The following is a 25,871-nucleotide window of genomic DNA, read 5'->3' on the forward strand; positions in this document are numbered from 1 at the left end:
AGAGTGTATTTATTTACTTTTTGGCATACATGGATCAATTGCTATGCAGGTGCAGTAGGCCTTGCTGTCTGGACCAGAGATGGCAGCTGGAGTGCTGCAACCCAAGTGATTCCTACAGCACTCTGGAAATAGTGTTTTCTCATGATGCCTCAGATTCACATGGAGAGTGGGCATGGGATTTGTGTGAATTATTCTTACAGCAATGACAATCTGTTCCTGGTTGCCATCCTATTAAAATACCTCTTGCCAGGATCCAGTAGATTTTCCACCTTGCTATCTTTTTATCTGTATTTATTTTGTTTTTCTAAACTACGTCCTATGTCCCCATGTGTGACTTTCACACAGTAATTGAGGGATTTTGGTGTGCCTGGGAGAAATGAAGCTTGCTTGAACAGGTTGCTGCTAAAACAAGTCATTTGGCCGAAAGCCTGCTTCCAAGTTGCCTTTGGAACAAAGAGCTGTAAAGAGGGTGACACATCCAGAAGAGTTAGTCTTAGTAAAGTGCAGCTGAGTCTCATGTTTAGGTTGAAAATCCCTAGAATAGAAAAGAGCTGGCATTGGGTGTTCTTGTGGCAGAGCTGACACGTAGTAGGCCTTGCACGAAAGAGGAGTAAGAGCTGTATTAGCTCAGTTGCAGGCTGTAACATTTAATGCTGTCCTGAAATAACATTCGAAACATAGAAATTTATTAAAGTTATGTTCTGTATAGTGACTGATGCTTATTATGAGGGACATTAAAATTAAAGTATCTTAAACAGCTTGAAGATTCAGAAGCACTATGCATTAAACTGTTATATCACGTTTCAAGTCTATAAAAATGAGTAAGCCCTTTGCATTTGAGAAATTGTTCAAGTCATAGGTTCTTTCAAAACCATGTGGGGTTTTTGTCAATTACTCTACTTACTGTGGTAAAATCATTTTCTAGTTTCTCTTTAATCATAGAACCTCTTAAGAGTAGTACATCGAGAACTTCTCGTAACATGCGTAGTTGCAATGCAGGTGCCTACAATGGAAACTTAATGTTGGAAGAAAATACTCTAGCATTAAAATGAGGCTGATTAGAGTATTGTATATTGTTTGTTCATTACATAATAAGTACTCTTTTTTGAGTAGTTGGTATGCATACCTTTGGCTCACCTTACGCAATTATCTAAAATACTTTTTTGTTGTGTTTTGAATGCAATTGTTTTTCAGGTCATGGAAAAACTCCAAAAGATGCTGCTTCCGTTCGAGCTACACATCCTATACCTGCAGCCTGTGGCATATACTACTTCGAAGTCAAAATTGTCAGTAAGGGAAGAGATGGGTAAGCATTGGGTGCATTATGAATTATTGCTTGAAATCCTGTCTCACACTGTCTTTCAGTCAACAGATGTATTTGATATCAAAACTTAGTGTAATATTTTCTACTTTTATGTCTTTAATTCATTATTAATGCGGTGTTACGCTCTGATACTTGGTTGTTTTAAGGAAGATGATGGTGGTATTTATAGTCCACAAATCAATGTACAAAATAAATGCTGTAATAGCATCTTCTAATTTTCTCTTAACAGAGAAGTTAGGGTTTGAATGATCCTAGTTTGACTCTGGTCTTAACTTTAAAGGTGTTGTTTTCTGATGATATGGCTTTACAGAATTGCACATGATTTTTGAAAAGGTTTTAGGGTGTGCAACAGACCAGCTTATCTTCTCAGTGCAGTCTTTTCACGGGTGTCATATCAGTGTTAAAATGGAAAGTTATTTTTAAGGCTACTTGTTGGTGAACAGTAATAAGAATAAAAGAGAATGTTCTGAATAGGTGCCTGGGCATTACAAAAAGAAGAAGACTTGATGAGGGAGTGCAGCTGCTGCTTCCTGGAACCCATCTGAATTATACTGTTGAAGTGCAGGAGATACCATGCTTTTAAGACTGCTGAGGCAGATAGAAACTCACCTGGGAAAGTCCTGAAGTGCTAGTGAAATCTCTGCCAGACCACTTCAACTCCTTTTAATTTTTCTCTCCTTTTACTAGAGGTTGTGTTTTAATCCTGAGACATTGATTATGTCAGCTATGTAGGACTACAGAAGCAATACTTTGTTCTAGTATGCTGTAGTATGTAGTCTAGTTCTGCTTCAAGGTTCCAGTCAGGATTGAATGTCCTAGGTACTGTACAAGGATGTTGCAGATGCATATGTCCTGTTGTGAAAATAAATCTTGAGAGGAAAGACCTGTGTCATAGCTCTTTGGATGAAATTGAGTACCTGGCTTTGTCTTGCTGCTGTTTCTTTCTTTCTTTTCCCTAGTGTTCTGTAAGCCTTCCTTAAGTCATAAATGGTATTAAAACTTTACTTTGCTTATAGTATTGCATAGAAGTATTTTGAAAAAACATCCTTTCAACACTGCTGCTGCCTTTGTTGGGGCTTTTATAAATTTGTTATTGGTTCTGTTCCCAACAGTTATCTCTGGGAGATTTCTTTGCTGTGAAAAACTTCTGTCTGTAGTTTCTTTTGTCACACTATATAGACCTAATTATTTTTAAATCTAGATGATAGAAATTAGTGTTTCAAGTAATGTCTTACTGTCAATTTTAGGACCACATTTTGTGTTTTTTTTTCATTTCTTTAACACTTCTTAAAAATTTTCCTGCTGCTGTTAGTTAAGGAGAGGTTCTTACAGTCATTTACTAGTGATGTGCATCTATTCTTGAGATTTATTTATGCCTGCTTTGTTGTTTTTTTTTAAGTGATGGATTTCAAAAGGTGTCTGTGTGTGTTTCACTGCCTGTTGTGTTTCATCTGGCTTTCTCCAGTTACGTTTTTACCCATTTTTATTTTTTTTTCTTATTGGCATTTGGTAATGAGAACGGAGTTCAGGAAGACTGTTTCTGTAGAGGACCAGCATGTGACTGATAGGGTCACTTAGTTAAAACACCTCACTGCTGCAGAAGCATCTGTTCTCAAGGCCTGAGCCTAGCTGCAGAGTGCTGTTTAAAATAAGTCCTAGACTACCCGCCACAACTCAGTTGTCTGTCTGCAAGATCAAGTTTAGGTTTCAGTTTTCCTAAAGGTCAATGGGCAATTTAATAGTGTTTATTTGGGGTTCTCCTTGGTGGTGGCTTTTACTATTTTTTTTAAATAAAGTCAGCTTGCATTATTTCATCCATTGGGCAAGTCTAACAGGGTTGTTGCTTGTGTGTTATATTTAGCATGACTTGCCTCGAATCATCAAAAACCTTTTACTGAAAACCTAGTTTAGAAGATTTTTTGTGCTATTGCAGCACATGATGGCACTGCTTCTGGAATATGATCTTAGGTGTCTCAAAGTTGCTGGGCAGTCACAAGGATTATTCTCCTCCTCACAACTTGTTTTATTACAGTGCATGGATATGGCATTGGCCTCCAGTATGGCTTGTTGTAGCTGTCTGTGTGAGAGAGAAGCATTGGTTTTGTCACAGTAGTGACCTAGGTAATTGAATTATTGATATATTTGTAGGGTGTTAGTCTTGAGTAGGAATCTGAAAGTGCATAACATGTTGATTTTACAGGTGTTTGTGGTGATCAACTTCTAGGTATTATGGACACACTGAGGAAAGCACAAAAGCAGGTTTATTAGCAAGAAATGGATATGGAGGTTGGTGTTGCAGAGCAGATCAGGAGTGAAGTTGCTTCTTGAAACCTCAAAAAAAGATGATAGGGCTGTGCAGCAGCTGTTGGTAATATATGAGAAAAGGGGAAGTAAGAATTAAGGTTAATGAAAGTAATAAGGTTGAAATGTCATGCAAACAAAAACTGTTTTGGTCTTTGTACAGTGTTTGGCATGAAAAATCCTAAGATTTTTTTTTTCAATGTGCTGCTACAGTACAGATACGTGAAATAATTATCTTAAATATTTTTAAGTTCTTGTTAAAAAGTGCTAACTGGCTGTCATGTTGCTTTGTAAATATTTTTCTGTTGTTAAAAAACCCAAAATTTTTTTTTTTTCAATGTGCTGCTACAGTACAGATACGTGAAATAATTATCTTAAATATTTTTAAGTTCTTGTTAAAAAGTGCTAACTGGCTGTCATGTTGCTTTGTAAATATTTTTCTGTTGTTCTTTACTTCTTCAGTTTTCTTCCTTAATTTCATGTCTCATTTTGCAGTTCGAGGACCTCTGTTTATTTATGTTCTCTTTTTATACTCTTTTGCTTTTTTTGTTTTTTTGTTTGGCTTCATGTGGAACATTCATGTGGAACAGAGATGTGAACTATTGGAGATAATAACAGTAGATGAGTAATGACTTAAGTATGGGCAACAGTACCAAGGTGATGATTAGAAATTATGGTAGGAGGAAGAGTATTAACTGTAATAAATAATATCTGCATCTCTTGAAGTCTGTGGTTAGTTTAAAAATAAATATATATGTGTGTCAGTTAAAGCAGATTATTGCAGCAAGTACTGTGAAAAATTATGGCATGATTCAGAAAGCTAAGCATAGCTGTAGTTTTAAGATAAACCTTTAAGCTGTTAACACAGCCCTTATTGGTGATTGATCTATCAGAGAAGCAGAAATAATGTATGTAGCTTTTGTTGTGTAATTTCTTCATACAGTACTCTAGAAAATGAGGTAGGCGTTGTCGCCTTTTGCATACAACTCTAGTATTTTTAGTCTCATCTAAATCTCTAGAATAGAACCTTAATTAAAGCAGATTACATTGGTGGTACAGAAAAGGAAATGATCAAGGGTGTGCAAAGTCCTGTGGACCTGTTTTTGTGATTTGGAGATGTAAGCTTTAGTCTGTAAATATGCTAGAATACTTACTGTCCCCTTACTTTCCTAAAATTATCACCATGGTGGCCATTCTCTTAGCTAAGTGGGTGTATCCAGATGAGACTTTTTCCAGGCTAGCTCAAATGTTGATCTCAGTTGTATTATGCTTCTTTTTACTGAATTAATTCGCGCTAGTTTTTTATATACTTGGGTCCTTTGGCTTTGTGTAAAGCCATAATGCATCTGTCTTATGGCTGTGTAGTTAATATTTTACTTCAGATACTGGTTAACTTTTCCTTCTTTTATACAACTAGGGATTCTTGCATTGATACTGCCATGGTTTATGTAAATTACAAGTCTAATAGCTCTGTGCTCTTGCTGTGGGCATCTAAATGTTCTTCTAAATGTTCTGCACTAAAATCAAATGTTACTACAGCAAGTAATCAGTACGCTTTTTGATAAGGCTTTAGATACCTCTCAGTTTGTCTGTTTTTTAACACTGACCATATAATCAGTCGTCTGCTGTTTTGGTAGTATCTTACACATGTTGTGTAAGTGGGTGAAGAAATAAAAAAGTAAAAACTATCCAAACAGAAGAAATACCATGGGAATTAAATTTGAGTTCTCATTACACTCATGCCTGTGGTTCAGCCTTAGCTGTATTAGTGTGCTTGAGGGATATTTGTGAAATACAAATGCTTTCTTGTTTTCAAGAGCATATACGTGTAACCCTTTAAGCAGAAACCATATTCTTTTTTTATTGCAGATTATTTCTGTTGCAGTAAGTTGACTTTTCCTTCAGCAATGCCCATTTTCTTGTTCACAACAGAAGGGTAAACCAGAAACAAAATACAGAACATTGTTAGTTGCTAGTTTTGTTTGTATTTTTTGTGTACTACTAATCTAATCTTAAAACTGTGCAACCTTAAGACTTATTTTTATAGTTTTCATATGTCCTCAGCAGTTATTTGTAACAATAGCAGGCATTTATTACAACAACATGCAGACTTCACTCCATTTATGTTTACATCTAAGTATGTTTTGTGGCATTATTAGCACATTACTTGAGTATAGAGTAGAATCTGATAAAGCCTGAAGCAGCTTTCTTGCATTAGTGCCTTCATTGGAGCTGAAGCAGCTGCATAAAGAGATTGTGTCATGAACCAGCAAGTGTATCTTTTCTTAAACTGTAGCAGTTTTTACCTGAATGTAGGAGATCAGACATATGACAGAAATGAACATCAACTAAGTGTGTAAGAGGATTATTCGAGGTTTGTGTTGAACTGGTCAGAAATACGTGGAATTGGAACAAAGGAATTTTATTTCTTTGTTGATGTATTTTAGAAATGAAGATTTCTAAATTAAAAAGAAAGCAGAGATAATGTATTTAATTTCTTGGTCCCTGCGTCTTGCAAAGTCTTTTAAGTTATTTCTTTCTTACAAGGTTCATTCACATAAACACAGTGTATAGATGATGATCTTACTGCAGCCCAGACTTTACAGTATATTATTGTCTATGCAAATACTCTTTTCTGTCAATGTAGTCCCCCAAAACGTTTAGAGCTTAGGGAGAAGTATCACAAGACAGAATTGTGCAAACTCAGAAAGTAAGTGCGATGTCAGTAAATTGGAATCTTTCCAGGAACACTGTTGGAATTACAGCAAAATGTTACAGGAATTAACAGTTTCAAGCACTATGCAAGATGACTGTCTTTTTTAAAATATATTTTTCCTCCTTCTTTGTGTAGAACTGGATTAATCTGATGCCTGGGTTTATCATGTTCAAAATACTGTTTCCTTGGAAACATTCCATAAAATTAAACTTGTTTTCAATTTGAAATGAAAGACTCAAACTGTCTATGGCATATTTTGAAACATTTAAATAGAAAAAAATTGAACAGCTCATTTCTTATTGTGATTTTGCAGACAATAAGAATCTGGATTAGCATATTCCTACAAAATTTTAATGCAGAGTAACCATATTAAATATGAATATTAGAGACCTTTTTAGTGCACTGTACTTCTGACCTTATAGTATAGTGTCAGTAAAGACAGTCATTTGCAAAGGCCCTTTAGAAGCTCACTCAGTCCCAAAATTCTTGCAATTTTCTATACTTACACCCTTCTTATACGCCTGTGATTTGGTACAGTTTTTGAGATGCTGTATTTTTCTCTATATGAAGTGAGTGGGACAGGATATAATTAACTTGAATTCTGGTTATTATCAACTCTATATTGAAAGATCTTCCATACACCTACAGTGGCTAAAAGATCTAACAGCACAGTTTCAAATAAAAAACAGCATTGTGCATCTTCTCTATAAACTACTGGGTTTTTTTCTTTTTCCCTTATGTTTTAGCCATATCCAGTTCTGTACCTTCTCTTAATGCTATTTTTTTTCCCTTCTATTTGGTTCTGTTTTTTTGGTTTCTCACATTTAGTATATTCAGGCAACCTAACAGAGGCTTCAGGCTCCAGCAAAAAAATTAATTTAGCTCTTTGACTGGAAAGATATTTGAGAAGCAAATAGTTCTTGTGAGCTTGCAGCTTGTTATGTATTTCAGTGCAGAGAAGCCTTGACTTTTCAGTCTGTGCTATGGAAGAAAAAAACCCAACCATTTTTGACATTGACTTTTCTTTTGCTTTGTGACAAAAAGTCACGAATTTTCCAAATCTTCAGAAAATTTTAAAGTGAAGTTTTTCAGTATTCCTAAAAATTTCTGTATGACTTGTGAAATGTAAACTAGATGTGTTGAGTCATGAAAATCGATATCTATATCTTTAATTAGCTGGAATAAGAATAAATAGAATTTGAAGTGAAACATCAGGAATATGTAAGATGTACTTGATCCTAGTACTAGTTTGGCTGCACTTTGGGTTGGTTTTCAGCCTTAGGCTCTTATTTAAATCTCTCATGGGTTGATTTCATGTCTTCCATTAGTGATTTTCCACTTTGTTTGTAGCTTTGTGTGCTCCTGTAAGACTTAAGCACTTTAAGGAGGTGATAAATAACAATTGGTGGGACTGAAAAGCTCTGAGAGAGGGGACTGATTCTTAATGAAAAAGTACCAGGCCACTTCCTTCCATTTGCCTAGGTAAGTAAGTGATCCTCCCACTGCAGCAGCCAGAGATGTTTACTGGTGGAGGGCTGAGGTGGGGGCATCATCTGCAGGTAAGGGAGGGAAGTGACAAGGGAGGCAACATCAGAATCACACTATTTATTATTCACCCTTTCTGGTCTCTCAAGCCGGGCTGTGTCACGTCCATTTTTGGAAGGTGCTACATGTCAGAGTGAGCGTGCTGCTTCCTGCTGTTGTCACCTCTGTTTCCCCAGGGCTGCTGTTATGGTGTGACATAGTCTAAGTGCACCTCTTCTTCCCATCTGTGGGTATTGCCTAGTCCAAAAGCATTCATGTAACAGGACAGCAGAAAATGCATCATGAACAGTCTGGGAGCCAGTGTCCTGCATTGCATTGTAGAGAAAGACTAACATGCCTAGCTCTGCCACTGTTTTTCTGCTGATTCTGAGGCAGGATATGTGAACTTTTAAGGAAATAAACAGGAGGACAATTTATGTAAATCTTTTTGTAGGCAGTGAATCTGGACATAAATATGGACTAAGTTTCTTTAAAAAACAAACAAAAGTCTGTCTAAGCCTATGAAGCTTGCAGGTGTTGGGGAAAAAAAAAAGTTAAATGTAGTAGTTTTGCATAAATACAACTCCTGTTAATGAATTTTAGAGCATCTAAAGCCTATCTTTCCTGGCTTCAGTTTATAGTGTATTATATCCAGTTGAGCGTGGGATTAGCTCTCCATCAGTTATAACATAATAAATTAGCGTAACTGATGAGCTTTTAATTTCACTCACTTCCAAACCAGAAATTGTAGCCATTCCTTTTTTCCTATTGAAAGATGTCTACAGTAAACGTGTTAATTATTTGAAATGTTTTAATCTAACTTTACCTGAGTTTGTATTGATACCACATCTCCTTGATGAAATGTTATTAACATTCTGAGTGTTTGTAAGTGAATCCCAGGGAAGAATACTATATTGTTGAACATCTGTCATCTTACTGAGATGGTGTCAGTACCTAGTGCCTTCTAGTTGTTGCCAGTGGGTAAATAATCCTTGTTTCCAGCTGTGTTAAATACAGTGGGACTGTGTTTGCAGTTGCTACTGAGTTAGAGAAAGCTTCTAAAATATGGTATCTGAGGGAGAAAAAACAGATGGTACCAAAAAGTTACCTAGATGATGGTTTTCTGTCTAGCATTTTACGTTTTTGTTTAAGTGTCTTCTTGTTTCTACAAGAATACTAAAATGAAACTAGTATGAGTGTTTTTTTAATATTATTCACGTTGAAAGGCATTTTGCAGTCAGTGGAGTTCTTTAAAAAATATTTAAAAAAAATAATTCCTTTAATAAATTCTCCTTATGAGGAGACTTTACAATAAAAGATTTTTATTCTTTACACAAGAATCCTTCATGCATCAAAGCCTGGACTATGCTAATAACAATTGTGCCTTTATTATTTAAGACAAAATCAAGAGTTTTTAACTTGTTGCTTTCATTGATAATTGTTTTGTTGACTGTTGCTGCAGTGGTGCCTCAGTAATGTAATTAGCAACGCAGCAAAGACTAATCCTTTTGTTTGTTGCCCTTTGCTTAAGCTCTTTGGTGTCTTTTAAATGTAGTATCAGCTTTGTTTCTGAGGTTCAGATTCATATTGTTGGTATGTTGGATGGAGACAAAGATGGGAATCATACATGAAAAATGAGCAGAGAAGGGCTTTGTGGTTAAGGTAACTTGGAATTGATCAATAGAGACAACAAAGCCCAGTGTACAGTAAGGCATATGACTTCTGAGATTCCCTGCCCAGTTTCCTTCTATATGAAATGTATTTAAAATAGCAGATTAACCTGTACTTCCTAGTATAATACTTGCTTTAAATTTCCATTTTATGAGATGGCAATTCAAAGGTCATGTTTATTGTCTTAAACTATTTTCAAGTTGGCATGAGTGAATTATTTTTCCATACAGCTTATTAATTATTCAATGATAAATTTATTTTAAGTAATTTGAACAAAGGTCAAAATTATTTGCATGTTTTACTAAATGAGGAAATGTTGGTTTAGGTGATTTTGTGTTGCTAGCTTTTAGTTGGTGAGGTTTGTTTCTGATTGGGAGCAGGGTGGAAGCCTGGTTTTTCATTGTGCTGGTTTTCTGTTTTGGTTTCGTGTCATCTTGGTCATTAAATGACTTTTGCTTAAGAAATAGAAGTAAAACTGTATCTTTTGCAAATAGTGTGATTTTGCATGGGTTTTGTTGTTTTTTTTGGAATGGGGTGTATTATTAATTTCAACATTCCAGTATTTGCTTTTAAATTGTTAACAATTGTGCTGGAAACTGACTTTATTAAAACTACCTTTGTAAAGCTGAATTTGGGATTTTATTGACATAGCTGTGTCTTGTTTAGATTCAAGATTGCTGGACAGCACAGCAAAAATAAATGCTTTTCCTCCTTAGTTGGCCAACAGCTAAGTAGCTGCTGGTAAATTTCTCGAGATAACATTTTCCTCTGTGATCCAGGCCTTTGATGTTTTAGTCTGATCTTTTCACAAGTGTTTCGCAAGGATGCATTTTGCTGCTGAAATAATGCACAGTTTTGCATGTATTTTGAAAAATTACTCCACTTTGTCTGCAAAACATGGTTATGTCCATTGAAGGTTATGAAATTGGTGTGGGTATAGCTTTATTTACCCTTCCTTTCAAAATAAGAGATGGCCTTTGGCTTTCTTCAGTCACACTTTAAACTTCATGGCTAATAGCAGTATTCTCTCCATTGACAGCCCAGTATGTCTAAAAGAGAATAAAGTTGTCCTTACGTCCTGCAGTGAAAGAATCTGTCTATATACAGCATATACAAGGAATTACTTTTCAGTTCCCTTCCTGTTGTGCCAGTATTAAATGACCTCTCAGCACCTTAATTGGTATATGATTAATGAGCACAGTGTTTCTTGGCAATATCCCACATACATATGTTTCATTGTAAGAGACGGAAAAATTTATTTTGTTCTTTCATTTTTACAGTTACATGGGAATTGGGCTTTCGGCACAGGGTGTGAACATGAACAGGCTACCAGGTATGTTTGGGAATTTATTACATTTGGTAAGTTACTTAAATTCATTAATTGTTTTTTTAAAATACGCTTGACCTTGATGGGAAGGTTCTGGTAAGCAACAGAGAGTGTGGCACAACATCTGTGTTGCATCTGTTATCTGAATTACGTAAAGCTTACAACTAGAAAGTTTAGCTTTTTATTACTTGTTTTACTGTACATTTGCTCCTGTACTACTTCTCTCAACTCGTAGCATTATTTTTAACAGTACACAGATACTTTTTAGCAAACAAGTAAGTTTTAAAATTTCCATCATATTTCCTGGTAAAAATAAAGCTGTAGATCTCCTTGCTCTGTAAACAGAATTTCTAGCAATGAAGATGAGAAACTGTGATAAAACCTTTGTGTCAGACTTGGAGTGAGCTCTCATACTGTTACCTGTCTAATGTTAATAATAAGGATGTTTCTCATAGTTTTAACTATTCCATTGACCTGCATGATCCAGGGACTGTCTTGGTAACAATTGCCTGCAGTATGTTTGTATAGTATTTAAAGTAGTTTTGTGTGTTCATGTTGGGTTTTTAAAAGAGATCTTTAAATATCAAAAAAACTACCTGATTTTTGGAAATCGTTGCTATCAGCAAAGTATAAATAATGTTGAATTGTCCTTTAAGTATTTGTTTTTCTGATAGAGGTCCTTCTGATGACAGCAAGTCCCAGTTACACTGTGAGCCCAGCTAAGGTTGATGAATTATAAGTGGGTAGCATTAAGGTTTTTTTAGTATGATTTATTGCAAATTATTGTCAAAGATACTACTGATCAATGTAACTACCTGCAGCAATTTGAGGTATGAATTTTCTGAGAGCTGCTTAATGTGGTGGCAGCTGAAGCTACTGATGATGCAGATTAAGGGCCTAAGTACAGAAAATACTTTCAAATTAACCAGTTATGCAGCAGCTTGACATAAGAGGAATAAACCCACAACCTTTTACTCTTTAAAAATAATTTGAATTATCAGTACAAATTCTTATAGTTAAAATGCACATATATATGTATATATAGATGCAATGTGGTGATTTGCATTAAAGACTGTGCTTTATATTATTTTGAGTAGGCATTTAATAGATGTGTTAAGAAAATTTTGTGATGCCTAAAAGGTTACTTCTTTTTTATGTGTTTTTGCTTAGTATTGAATTGCAGAGAGTCTGGACAGGTATTTTTTAAGAGGCTCAGACTAAAATTACTTGCGGTGAATTCTATTGAGTATTATAACAATACAAAGCTTTCACTTGCAAAATAACACCATATTTGGATACATAATAATTTGCCTGCTGACTGTGGCTTTTACCTGTATTGATAAATTTTCCCTTCCCCCCCCCCCAGTTTTCAGGGGCATCAAAGCTGGTGACACTATAGTCTAGAGATTCTGCTATTATGCAGTCTGCTTGCTGCTGAATAGTCATTAAGAATAAGCAGGAATAGAAATGTGTTTCCCCAGAGATGCATGTTTGGGTTTTAGCCAGGAAGATTTTGATTATGACATATGGCAGCAATAGTTTTGCAAGATGAAAGGGAGAACAGAAGAATCTTCACTGCTTTATTGGGACTTGTCAGATCTGCATATAGCTTTTCAGATTTCAACATTGTAGCTCATCGTATTTTTAGTGTTGGTAATTTGGGTGTTCACCTAAAAAGAAAAATGTGTCATCTGAATGTACATTACCTGTTATGTACTACAAGTTGAATGGTCTTTTCAGCCATTTTGACAAAAGAACTTGTCTTTAATTTTTCAAATTAAACAGATTTGTTAGGTAGGAAATCTTAAAAATCAGAAAACTGAGCATAGTAATTAACTGTATTAATCTTGTTAGAATATACTAACTTTGCACAGTCTTTCCATTATTTCAGAATAAAGGAAATGAATACATTGCAAATGCTTTTGTTCTCTAGGTTGGGATAAACATTCATATGGTTACCATGGAGATGATGGACATTCATTCTGTTCCTCTGGAACTGGACAGCCCTATGGCCCAACGTTTACTACGGGTGATGTCATTGGTTGTTGTGTCAACCTTATCAATAATACCTGCTTCTACACAAAGAATGGACACAGCTTGGGTATGGAGAAATGTTATTTTTAATGATAACGTGTCTGTAAGTCTGTTATAAGTCTGAAACTCTTCATGTTAGAGCCAAAGTGTTTGAATAGTTCTTTCCATAGACTCATAATCTATGAAGTAACTAATGAATTGGGAAGAGTAATTTCTGTACGCCACTTGCATTAACATTCCATGTGAATTTGGAAGGATTTGTCATAACCTCTCATTCCACAGGACTGGCATTTATGAACTGTGCTGCTAAATCCACAAATAACTTTATGTTTGTGATATAGGCTAATAAATACAAGAGAAGTGGAGAAATGGAGACTGGATATAGCTAGAAGTCATTACTGCTGTTTGAGGGACACCTAGCCTTCACTAAAACCTTACATCAGATGGGCACTATTTTGAACATATGTTGGAGAACAATGTCTTGAATTCAGTCCGGAGTCATGCAGACTTGGGCTGCAGCTATGAATTATGCAAGTTGTTTTAAAATTGAGTCCATTAAATCCTGGTGGTAAATTTTAACATTATGCAACACTACAAGACAATTTTTGAGTCTGAAGATGGCAGGAGGGAGTTGAGTTGTTTGGGTTTTTTTTAGGCAACATATAGAATCAGTTACTTAATGCAATTTGATGAGAGAAAAAAATACAGGAAGAAGAAAAAAAACCTGCTTCTTGCATTAAGGAGAGAGCAAGGGTCTGGGAAGAGATCTTGGAATTGTGCTAAGTTTCAAGGGGTAAAGCTCAGAAGGAAGAAATAAGGTTTTGGTCATGGGTAGAAATGTGATAAGGAAAAGAAAGGCTGGATTGAAATAAGAGGCTATTGAGATAGGGACTCTTGAAATTGCTGTTCTGTTTTCTTACATTGCCAAACATGAGGAAGGTCTGGAAAGCAGTAAGGGGCAGGACATGGTTTAAATTCTTCTCCTTGTCTCTCAAAATAAGACTGCCTGTTTGTTTGCTCAGGCCCTGAGCAAACAGGTCTAACTTGTAGTTGTCCTGCCCCTACTCAGGGCAGGGTTTAGATACCTCCAGTAGTCAATTCCAAGTAATTAATTTTATGATTCTATTCTATCATGATTTAATCTTTCTTCTAAATTGAATGAGTCTTCCTGGACTTAATACCTTGGTGCCTACAGCAGTGGGACAGTTGAACTGCACACTGTGTAACTGTTCTTTTGACCCAATTTCAGGTTATATGTCAAAATGGAGGATGACAGGCTCATGTTGTGTTTACCCTAATCTTACTGGGTTTAAAGCTGAGAAGGGTAGTCTTGCCTTATTCCCTTTTTGGAACGAGTAGCAGTATGTGCCTTCAGGTAAATTAGATCAGATTGTTGATCTACCAAAGAGACACTGTTTGTTTGACTGCCTGTTTGTCACATACATGGGAGAGCTAAGAAAGGAGGAACAAAACCTTCCTTTTCAGTGGAAGTCTTAAACCAGGCTGGATTAGGCCAAATGTGAAACAACGCTCCAAGTGATTAAAATCTATTTAAAGAAGAGAACAGAATGGCATAGTTGAAGAGAGACTAGTAAAATATCATCTGCCACAGACAGAGTCTGACAAACACTTCATGGATTTCAGAAGGTAACCTGACAGCTGTTTTCCTGCTGTGGGCTTTGATAGCTTGAATTTCTGACAGAGGAAAATTGATTCTGTGTTCAGAGGAAGAAGAAATTAGAAACTTTGTCTGTCATACTGAATTGCTGCTGCTGCTGTTTATCCAGGATTCCTATATGATCATGACTTGGAGGATGTTTATGGTTCTTCTGTGGGCTACAGATCCACTCTAGAGTACTGGAAATCTCTGGCTTAGCCTGGGATTTGATGCTACAAAAGGAGCCAACCAGTTGTTTACGCAAGTGTGAAATCCTGGGTTGAAAAAAAATACAAAAACAAACCTCATAAAAACCCCATTGCCTACTGCCATAGTGGTGTTGGAAAAGAGTGAGCTGGGTGTCAAAATGTGCCAAACAGAAGTGATATCTTAGAAAAAAATAAAACATGAACAGGTAATAAATAAAATGATAGCTTTAAGATGTGATGTGAAGAAACAGATTCACGGTGTGTGTCATAATGTAACAAAGATGTGAGTAGACAATCCAGATGCTCTTAAGATTTGAAATCTTGTTGAATGGAGATGGAAAAGGGGTGGAATATGGGACAAAAGGTAAAAAGCTTTGTTTTAATCTTAAATTCAAAAAGGCAGTGATGCAGAACACAAGTTTGAAGGGATAAAAATACTGAATAAATACTTACAACAGTAAAGAAATTATTAAATACTGTTGCCATTTGACTGGGAGAAGATTTCCTGGTATTTATTTTTTTAACTGAAAGGTGCTGCCACCATCAGTCACTCCCCCCTCCTCTGAATAATTGCTTGAAGTTTCTGAAGCATATAGAGGTCAGATTTTTCTCTAATCCTGCGACAGCAAAATCACTGCCTTGGTTCTATGGGTAGATGGATGCTTGTAATTATATAACAATATGCTAAGCTCTTCTCTTTGAAAACCAAACCAAAACACCTTGGTGTGGATTAGAGTGAAACATCTACCAGACAGGTTTGGAGTATTACAGGTGTGTGCTGCTCATGTAATAATGGCTGCTAATGAAGAAAAGTAATAGTGAACAGGAAAAGACACCATTAAATCTGTATGTCAGCATTAAGACATGCAAGCGAAAAAATATCTTCAGATATTCTTGGTTTTCCTGTTAATTTTTACCTGTAGCCAGAATGTTCATACTTGTTAATCTGCAAATCTCTATGGAGTTTTAAAGATCTTAAGCCTTATTTTGAAAAACTGAGGGCAGATTGAATGCTCTTGAGTGAACACTTTTTTTGCCAAATATTGCTGTGTATTACTCAAGCAAATCAGTTGTGCACGAGCATCATGGACGTCATCATACTTAACTACTTATTTTTGAGATAGTTTGGGTGAGCTTTCTGAACACATAATGATACACTTAAGAAAATTAGTCTAGAATCTAGATATACAGAAGCTAATCTTGGTTTTCTTTTTATTACAGGCATCGCTTTCACAGATTTACCGGTAAGATGAGTGCATTTTCAGTTATAAACAGATGTTTCAAATGTAACTCTCATTTATCTTATGCTTCTTGGGAGTGAAACAATAATCTTCTTAAAGTATTTCATATCTATTTCTATATTTCTCCTTATAATTGCAGTGATTATTTGTTAACTGCAGCAAAAAGGTTTTTGTTCTTACACCAGTCCTCACAGGGGTTTTCCTTTTCAGTTTTGTAACGTTCAGGCATTTCTGATGGAAGTTTAGTAGAAAATAACACATACCAGTAATTTTTTAACACATGTAAGCCTTACATACAAAGTCAAGTCTACATTAAACACTAAAGTTGTGCGTGTATATATACAGTTGTGTATCATATTCAGAAAGGCTGGCTACTTAAGAGATGGTCACTGTAACTCAGGTTTGATGCTTGATTTTCAAAATATTTCTTTGTCCTATTCACTTCATGAGGTCAAGCATATCAAAGTAATTATTTATTTAAGAAAGCTGCATATAACTGAAGTCTTCTAGCTTTTCAGTCAGCTGAATTGTAATTGTTATAAATGTGTTCCCTATGCTACTGGCACAGGTGTGATACTGCACTTTTTGTTCATCCACTTCACTTGTGATTTAGGGTGCAGCGTGTGATGCACTTCCATCTGTCCAGCCACTCTGTTTGCCATGGCCTTAGGAAGCAAGGACAGATACTACGGAAAAGTGAAGTCAATAACCCTGGGTGCCCCTCAGCCCTGCCCACAGGGTTGGGTACTTCATGTAGGAAGCCACTGCCACGGTCCCAGATCTATGGAATGCCTGCAGGGCTCCTTGCTAACATATGATACCAGCACAGGAAAACTGACACTGGAATGTGAAGTTTGATGATGGACCCGTCCTCACTAAGATTATTATTTTCACCTCATTAAAAGATTTGAGACTTGTGCTGTGTTTAGTCTAGACTAGGTAACACTATGAGCAGGTTTTATTAAGGAAAAATAAAAAGTGGGGCTGAGGGGAAATGCGGGCAAGATCAGCTAGGGCACGGTTTCTTTAATTTTACTGCTTCAGTGTTCTTCTGACCTGCATGGTGATAACTTTTTTCTAATAGCTTAAATTTATTCAGTATATAGTTCATAGATCAGCTTAGCATTGTACCATGCCACTGTTGATGGCAGTGTAAATGTGATGTAGGTACATTTATAAAACAACAACAAAAAAAATCCCCACAAAACCCCCACAAAACCCTACTCGCCCAAAAACCTCAACAGACTGTGTTGTCATTGCCAAGATGCTAGTTCAGTTACTTTAATCCCCACAGGCAGATTTTACTATTCTTACATTTGGCGTATTTCAGATTTGCATGGAGACCTCATCTCTAAGCAGAAAATAAAACTGAGGCAACAATAAATGCTTTGAAGTCTTTTTCTAGATACAAGTCCAGGAATTCACGAGAACTTCAATGCACTGTTACAGTTCTTTTTAGGCGCTACCCTTGGACTTTGAGGCTAATGAGTTCTCTATCCTGTCAGTTCTTACCACTAAAATTCAGCGATGTTTTAAGTATTTCACCCCAAAAGGAAAATGGCCCTCTTTGTAAGTTTAATTTTTATTCTCTTTTAAAAAGAAACTTTAATCCTGGTCTTTGAAAATAACTTAAAAATTGGTATTTGAAATTTTGTAAAATTGAAACCAGAAGTTGTAAACTTTAGCACAGTTTAAAAAGTGCGTTTTCTGACTAGAAAGAGAATTGTTAGTAAGGTTTTCTTATTTCAAAAATGAAAAAATGATGACCACTGGGAATAAAAATTAATCAGTCATATTGCTGGAATGATAGAAGTTGTTTTAACTGCTGGGCAGAGGTATTTCCTTCTTCACACTACTAGTACCATTGGGGATATTATTGCAGAGAGGAGAGAAAAAAAAAAGGTGGGGAATTTAGAACAAGAGGAAAAAAAACTAATGAAAACATTTCTTGCAGCCAAACTTGTACCCTACAGTAGGGCTACAAACGCCAGGAGAGGTTGTGGATGCTAATTTTGGACAACATCCATTTGTATTTGATATTGAAGACTATATGAGAGAATGGAGAACCAAAATTCAAGCACAGATTGACAGATTTCCAGTAGGAGATCGGGAAGGAGAGTGGCAAACAATGATTCAGAAGTAAGACTTTGAATATTGTTAATTTTAAAAAGGAGTTAATAATTGCATTATTTCAGAGTTCTTTAAAATGTTGTAGCTATTGTTTTGTGCAAAAATGCAGATACTATTAAAGGCTAGTACAAGTAGTTTTGTTCATGTAACAGGTTTGATAAATATATATAAAATTGAGCGCAAGTAGATGTTGGGAAGAAGAATAATTATCTACAGAATTACTTAAAAGTTTATAATGATGAGTGTAAGTCTTCCATTCAGATTTGACCTATCTACGCTGGGTTGGGCAGTTAAAAAAATTGCTGTGGTTGTAATGGGCAGTTTTAATACTTTGGGCTCTGGAAATTTTCCTTTGCATTCTCAGCCTTCTTGCATGCCAGGTGAAGTTGTGACTCATTAGGGTCTCACTTGGAAAAATGGTGGTTGTTGCTCTGCTTTTTTTATTTCTTCAGTGAAAACAAAAACCTAGTGTGCAGAAATTTCACTTTAGTGTATGTAATGAGCGGATAAAAGGAACTAAATCAGCAGGTAATATTTGAATTGAGCTTACCTTTGAGTGATGAATCATTTTATTAAAATTTATCAAAATGGTACATTATTTTAAAAAATTATTTTCCTGTACAGTGTTTTTAAGAAGATACTGGCTTTTAACTGAATTACTTTTGTCTGGACTTGCACTGAAATTCCTGAATTTCAAGTAGAATTCATTTATTCAGTCACTTTTTTCAGAAAAGGCGTCTTACATTCAGTAAGTTCTTGGTTTCTTACCTGTATTTGATGAGTGTTTCTGCATTTTGTTTTTGTTTATTTTTAGAATGGTATCATCTTACTTAGTTCACCATGGATACTGTGCAACAGCAGAGGCATTCGCCAGATCCACAGACCAGACTGTGCTAGAAGAATTAGCTTCCATTAAAAATAGACAAAGTAAGCCTGGAAAGCATGTTACATCCTTTTTTCCTCCCTTAAACAAATACTACATTAAAATTTCTCTTAAGCATAATTGTAAAATTTCCTTTCAGCACTACTCCATAGTACAGTTCTTTGCTCTCATGTAAAGTTATTAATGTCTGAACAGCTGGTTAAGATGAACTTTCACACTAACACTTTGGAAGTTGTTTGATGTAGCAGAGTGTGGTAAATTACCTGTAGCCTTTTTCTTGAATGGAAAACTGATCTGTCTTAAATATGGGTCCTGTCACTAAAGGAGTGTTTGTGAGAGTCACAAACAGGAATGTAAAACTTGGTCTTGAGAAACATTTAGATTTTTATCTCAACTTCAAAAACGAGTAGACTTTAGAGAATGCTTTTTAAGTTAAATGAAATGGGAGTTTCCTGCTTAACAGATGTGAGGGGCAAGAGGACAAAGAGAACTACCAGCAATTCAGTTCTAACTTGGTGTTTGGCAGCCTGTTGAAGAAGCAGTGCCTTCCCTGTTCATTTAAATCCCTGCTGTATGAACACAAGCACTTGCGTGACTGCATGACATATCACACGAGGAAGCCACTCTGATTGAAAAATAACCCACTCATGGGGCTGTTTTTCATCTGGACCAATTTCTTTGTTGGTGGGTGGAGTTGTGAGGCTATTTACAACTTATGCCAGATTACAGCAACAGAAACATCAATAAAGCAAAGACTGTTGCAGAAAGGTTTAGTCAACTGTAACCTGACTGGACACGTGTGTTGCAGGGGAAAGAGACTAAATTTTTTCTTAGTCAAAATGGAACCTATGGGAGGTGGGATGCAACTTGGATGTTCTTGGGTGATGATAATTTGGTATGTGCTTATTTATGAGAGTATGAAAATGTGAAATTGGAGAAGAGTGTCTGAAGTCTTAACCTAGCTCTAAATGAGCCAACTGAATACAAACTAGTTGTATGCTGGCAATAACTAAAAATATTGAGTACTTCTTTAGATATATGTAGGTGAAGCACAGTTCTTAAATTTTCTATTGAACATTTTAAGGAAGGGTGATACTTCTTTACACTGATTTTTTTCTAAGAGAAAAAACCTTGTTGATTGATGGTTGCTGTGTCTTTTAATCACTAATTTACATGTATTAATCTGTTAGATGTTAATTTAACTGATGCTGGTTTTGGTGAACAGAAATTCAGAAATTGGTTCTGACAGGATGAATGGAGAACCCATTGAAACAACATAACAGCTGTATCCAAGTTTACTAGAAAAAAATCCTAATCTCTTATTTGTTTTTTGGTGAACAGGAATTCAGAAATTGGTTTTAGCAGGAAGAATGGGAGAAGCCATTGAAACAACACAACAGTTGTATCCAAGTTTACTAGAAAGAAATCCTAATCTCTTATTTGCATTAAAGTGAGTCTTCAAATTATACAGATGTGTGTTTATAGATGACACAGTACCTTCTGAGACAAGACAGTTACTCATTTAAAGCTTTCACAGAAATTTTAATGAAGTTAAGCCGCGTTTTTCAGAAAATGTGTGTAGTTCACTTTTTTATGCTGTATTATTTGCTACATGTTTAACTAGGTTTTGTCATCAAGGTCTTGGTTTGCAGCATAGTTCACATCTCACTGTAAACTTGTTCTCTAGAACTAAGTTCTGTAATTTTTCAAATTCACATTAAAATTGGGTGTCACATAAAGCTTAAAATGTAAACTGATACAGTATTGTATTCAAGAAGGTTAACAGTTTGTCTGTTCCTACAAATGGGTGACTGACTTTAAAGACCAGTTTAAAGGAGCTGTTTCACTGCTTGTCACTCTAGTAGAAACCTCTGGCTACTACTGTAGAAATTCCATAATCCCAAAGAGTTCTCTTGGCTTCCCAGGCACACAATAGTCACCTTCCTTCTGGCATTTTTACTTGCCAGCTCTGCTGATCCTCCAGAATTTTGTATCACATTGTAGTGTTTAAATGCAGGAAAAAAAAACATGTTACCTCCTATAAGAACAAAGCACTTCAGTTCATATGTTCAGTTAAGTAATTTGGAATGTGTTGGAAGTCTGTCATGCTCAAGTACCAAACAGAATTCACGTGATAATACTGCAGACTTCTCAGAGAATTAATAAAATGCAGACATTTTGGTGAAAGACTTCACTCGATAACGTCAACTTAGGTTGTCATTTTCTCAGTCTGTCTTTCTAAATTTTGCCTGTTGTATCGAGGTTGTCCAAGCCTAAAGCATTAAGCAGTAGTTCTAAGCTTCCTTAAAGTCTACAGTAACACCTCCTCACATAAAATAAAATGAGCAACAGCCTCTAAAGGGAAGGTTTGTATATGAGCTTGCTTTTCAAACTGTTTTCTACTGCAAATGTTTAATGTTAAAAGTTACCATTTAATGCTGTTCCAGAGGATCAAACTATGTTCTCATTTACTCTGAGAGAAAAGACAGACATGACCATAAGGACACACCCTTTTCAGGAAGTAACCTTGCCCTTGCCAATAAAAGAAAACAGCTAAAGCAAGAAAATGCAGTTTAGTTCTCTGAACTTTGAGGACTTATTGGCAAAAGTTTGTCCTCAAAGCATAATTAATATTCCTGTTCTCCTCCCTCACAGATTTTGTAATGCATATTTTTAGCTGAATGCTCCAAAGCTGATTGACATTTGGGTTACTGACATCCAGCATTTTTTTGAATCAGGCATTCTGTATGTTTAACACTAAAATTAAATAATTGCTATTATTGGTAAATTGAAGTGTGTTAATTGTTTTACTAGCTTAACTTTTCTTGCCCTTTGTTTAGGGTGCGCCAGTTTATAGAGATGGTGAATGGTACAGACAGTGAAGTGCGGTGTTTGGGAGGCCACAGTCCAAAATCTCAAGACAGTTACCCTGTTAGCCCACGATCATTCAGTAGTCCTAGCATGAGTCCCAGCCATGGAATGAATATTCACAATTTGGCAACAGGCAAAGGGAGCAGCACACACTTCTCTGGTAAGTTGATGTGGGGGGCATACAGTATAGATTTAGATATACCACACTGTGTAGTTGTTGTTGTGTTTTGTGGGTTTTATCTTTTTTACAATTACATATCAGAAGTTAAAAGACTTGCAGACTGATTGTTTTACTTTTAGAGTTGATACTGAATGCTTTGTATAAAAGTGTAGTTTGATTAATGATTAAAATACGTGATTCTCTGTCACTGGGGAAATGGAAAGTGTATAAGTAGAATAAAATCTTTTTTGCATGTGCTCTTGGTTTTACTAAGGGTTTGCAAAGTATGCTGTGATTGATTTCTGGGAAATACTTGCTTCCAGGAGATAGAAAGTTCTGGTGCAAGTTTATGTAATCCTTTCAGTGATAAATTATGTCTTGTGCAAGGTCGTTGAAATCCAGTAAGTGTTATATGTGATCTATTTCTTATGGTGTTTATGGAGTAGTAGGAAGAGCTGCTCTTGTGTAGGAAATACCAGGAGCTGTGTGGTGGAATTAGGTGAAGGACCTTCTGCTGGCAGCCAAATTTCGGTCTAAACAGTCTGGAGTTTTGAGAGCGTCTAGGTGGGAAGCCAGGAATGTTCAGAGCTGCCCCATGGCTTTGGGGAGATCTCTGTGCCTTCCAGAGCACCCCTGTGGAAAACTTGGGCATGTTAAAATGGCTTGTGACTGTCCTGTTGCCTTTGAAACCAAGACTGTTAAGGTAGCAGACAGGCCATCAGCTTTCACTTGTTTCATTTTTAATCCAAACTGGCTCTCGCCGGGGGACCTTTTATTATTTTTTCTCTTGGTGGGATTGAGTGGGAAGCCAGTATAGCTTGGACACTGGAATGCCTGCTGCCCTTGGAAAGGAGGCAGCAGCTTAGCTTTTCTTTCCTCTATGTCAAGACTGTGCTGTCATGTTTGTGAGTGGAGGTCCACTCAAATTTTATGTTTGTTCATCAGGTGGTTATTGGGATGTGTTGTAGAAAGTGTCTCTAACTTTCTAATTTTGAAAATGGAGACACTACTTAATAAACAAGTTGGTTAATGTATTATTAGAATCAAGGTTTGGGTTTTCCTGAATGGCAGAAGTGTTTTATTTATAATAAGCCCTTCCTGTCACCTGTTTCTACATTAGAAGATACTAGGGAGCTCCTGCTTTTGGGCTTGATAGAACTGACAATTACACGTTTGCTTTGAATAACAGGGGCTTTTTTTGTATTTTAGAAGGGTCAGAAGAGATTTTAGCCAGGCGTAATTTCACAGCATGGTGTAATTTTGTTTAGCAAAGCACAATATTAGCAATTAAAATAATGATACAGGGAAGGGGGGAGGTTGTATTTAAGTGTAGCAACATGTGAAGTATTTTCAGCAGTGAATTTCACTGCATGTTTATCAGGAGAATTATGTGATTGTAAGATGCATGTCTGCTTCCATTCATAATGATTACAGTGTCCTAGAAAAAAGATTTTCAGGTCTTTCAGAAACAGTATATCAGTTCTAAGAAGTTACCCTCTTTTGATGCTGTTTTGTTTTGCTGGTGTATAAATAAAACTGAAAAATCTTCTCTTGTATGCATTGCTACTTGTTCAATAGTGCTCAACATCTGCACTGTAGAAGCCTTAAAGGTTCAAATACTTGAAACATGGAGGTTAAGTAATTGGGTTCATTTATTTGGCAAATCTAGCATTTACTGACGAGGAGCAATTAAACTATGTTTATTTCACTTCTATAAATGGGTACTTAAAAATCAGTTTTTAGATGATTACAATTTTTACAACTTTCTTTCAGGGTTTGAAAGTAGTTGCAGTAATGGAGTAATATCAAACAAAGCGCATCAATCTTACTGTCACAGTAAACACACGACCACCAGCTTGAATGTACCAGAGCTCAACAACATAAATGTATCAAGATCACAGCAGGTTAACAGCTATTCCAGGTGAACAAACTTCAGAATGCTTCTCATCTTACATTAAAGCTTGTGTTGTGCATGTGCTTTTGTTGTAGAGAAGGGTTTGCAGTAAAATGTGATTTTTTTTCAAGGACAGTTAAAGCAATATAAGGGGATTCATGATCACCCTAGTGTGCTTTGGCTTTGTTTTAGCTTCTTAAGCTCAGTGGACTGTTTTTTTCTTGTTTGGGTAAAGAAATGCAGTGGACAAAAATAACTTACCTTGCTTATAGCTATTTATGGTCAGTTTTGAAATTGTACTTTGAAGATTAACTAGCTCTCTGGCACTTGGGATTTTAATTTAAACCACTGGCATTGATTTAAGCATGTTGCATGTAGATAATTAAAAGTTTTCCAGGTAACTCTCCCATTTGTGGCAGCGTCTGCAAAATAAACACTGTTGAGATTCATAGAAAACATGGACTGTCTTCCACTGCACACACAAGAATTGTTTGCTTACTCCAGTAACTATCACTTGTGCAAACACATTCCGTTCAGAGGATGAAAACAGATGTATTAACCAGGGTTAATATGGTTATTCATAGACAATAAATACTAAGCTCTGGCTTGCAGCGGTGCAGCAGAACCTAATTTGATGCAACAGGGCTCAGCTGCATTGTCCAAGATGGATTCCCAAAACTACCAACTGGCATGTGATGATGTGGTGGTAACAAAACCCATTTCAGTTGGATAGTCATGATTGGGGAAGGAAAAGTAAGAGTAACCATTTACTTCTTAACTTAATGCATTGTGTTTGTGTCAGCAATGGCTTCTGCCAAAACGCCTGGCAGTGTCCAGGCAACGTGGAGATTTTTCACAGGAGGAAGACAATTCCTTGGCTGCAGTGTTGCCCAGTCAGAGAGGCCTCTTGGTTTCCTTCCTCAAAGGAAGCTGAGTATTTTTGGTTTCTTAGAAGTGATATATTAACCTTTTAAATTTAATCCTTTTGGTCTTGCAAGAGGTTTTAGGTTGTCATTCTCCATGATGAAACAGAACAGGCTAGGATGTAGCTGTCAGCAAAGCTCAGTCCCCAAAACCATTGTGGCACTTCCTAAAAGTGCTTCTTTGAGGAAGAAGAGTGTGGTGAGGAGTTCCCAGCTCTTGAGTTACCTCTTCAGTGTCATGGTTTACTCAGAATTTGCTTTGCAATTTTCTTCTTTTTTCTTGTCATTCTGCTGAGACTAAATCAGAGTCAAGGGTTTTTTGAAATAATTATTCACCTAAATATGATACTCTCAAAGTAGGCAGTATATTAAGTGTGTTTAAAAAAAACAAGTGGAAAGACTGTATTTTCTTAATGCATTTTCTCCAGCTCTATGTATGTACAGACAGAGGAACATGGGAAGAACTTTTTGGTGTGTGTCTTGAAAGTGTTACACTACTTACTCCTGAGTGACAGTGGACACGTTTAATTTCTCTGCATCTGAAGAAGGTCTTTTACTGAATGTTAATGTTAGCTGAGAGGGCCTTAACATTTCCTTAGTGCTCTGGCATCACCATTTGCTGTGGTTTATCTTGGTAATATTTAAAAGCAGCTTTTCAGTAGCCAGAATGAGAAAGTTACTGTGCTGTAGTTGGGAAGGAGATAACCATAAGTAGTTAAATATGCATAAAACTTGTATTTATTACTCTCTTTTCAGCAATGATGTAGACATGGAAACAGATCACTACTCCAATGGGGTTGCTGAGACTTCATCCAATGGCTTCCTAAATGGTAGTTCTAAACATGATCACGAAATGGAAGAATGTGACACAGAAATGGGTCTGCAGTGATATTTCTTACATTTTTATTAAGTGATGGCAACAAGGTTATGTTTTTACTTGCAATGCTTCCCAACTTGAAAATTAGGAATCAAATCTTGTTTTGTCTGTTTTGTTGTTATTAGATGT

General features: G+C 36.1%; 1 protein-coding gene across 1 annotated transcript in view; it reads left to right on the plus strand.

Annotated features, from left to right (window-relative positions):
* Window positions 1–25,871, plus strand: part of RANBP9 (RAN binding protein 9) — a 74,136-nt gene that overhangs the window by 43,863 nt on the left and 4,402 nt on the right. Inside the window, exons 3-12 of the mRNA XM_010000998.1 lie at window positions 1,195–1,306; window positions 10,817–10,869; window positions 12,797–12,964; window positions 15,985–16,007; window positions 17,959–18,143; window positions 18,949–19,061; window positions 20,359–20,467; window positions 21,858–22,048; window positions 23,822–23,969; window positions 25,622–25,695. Coding sequence (XP_009999300.1) covers window positions 1,195–1,306; window positions 10,817–10,869; window positions 12,797–12,964; window positions 15,985–16,007; window positions 17,959–18,143; window positions 18,949–19,061; window positions 20,359–20,467; window positions 21,858–22,048; window positions 23,822–23,969; window positions 25,622–25,695 — 1,176 coding nt within the window. The remainder of the gene's footprint in view (window positions 1–1,194; window positions 1,307–10,816; window positions 10,870–12,796; window positions 12,965–15,984; window positions 16,008–17,958; window positions 18,144–18,948; window positions 19,062–20,358; window positions 20,468–21,857; window positions 22,049–23,821; window positions 23,970–25,621; window positions 25,696–25,871) is intronic.

This window comes from Chaetura pelagica, unplaced genomic scaffold, assembly GCF_000747805.2.
Source record: "Chaetura pelagica isolate M959 unplaced genomic scaffold, ChaPel_1.0 scaffold104, whole genome shotgun sequence".
NCBI lineage: Eukaryota > Metazoa > Chordata > Aves > Apodiformes > Apodidae > Chaetura > Chaetura pelagica.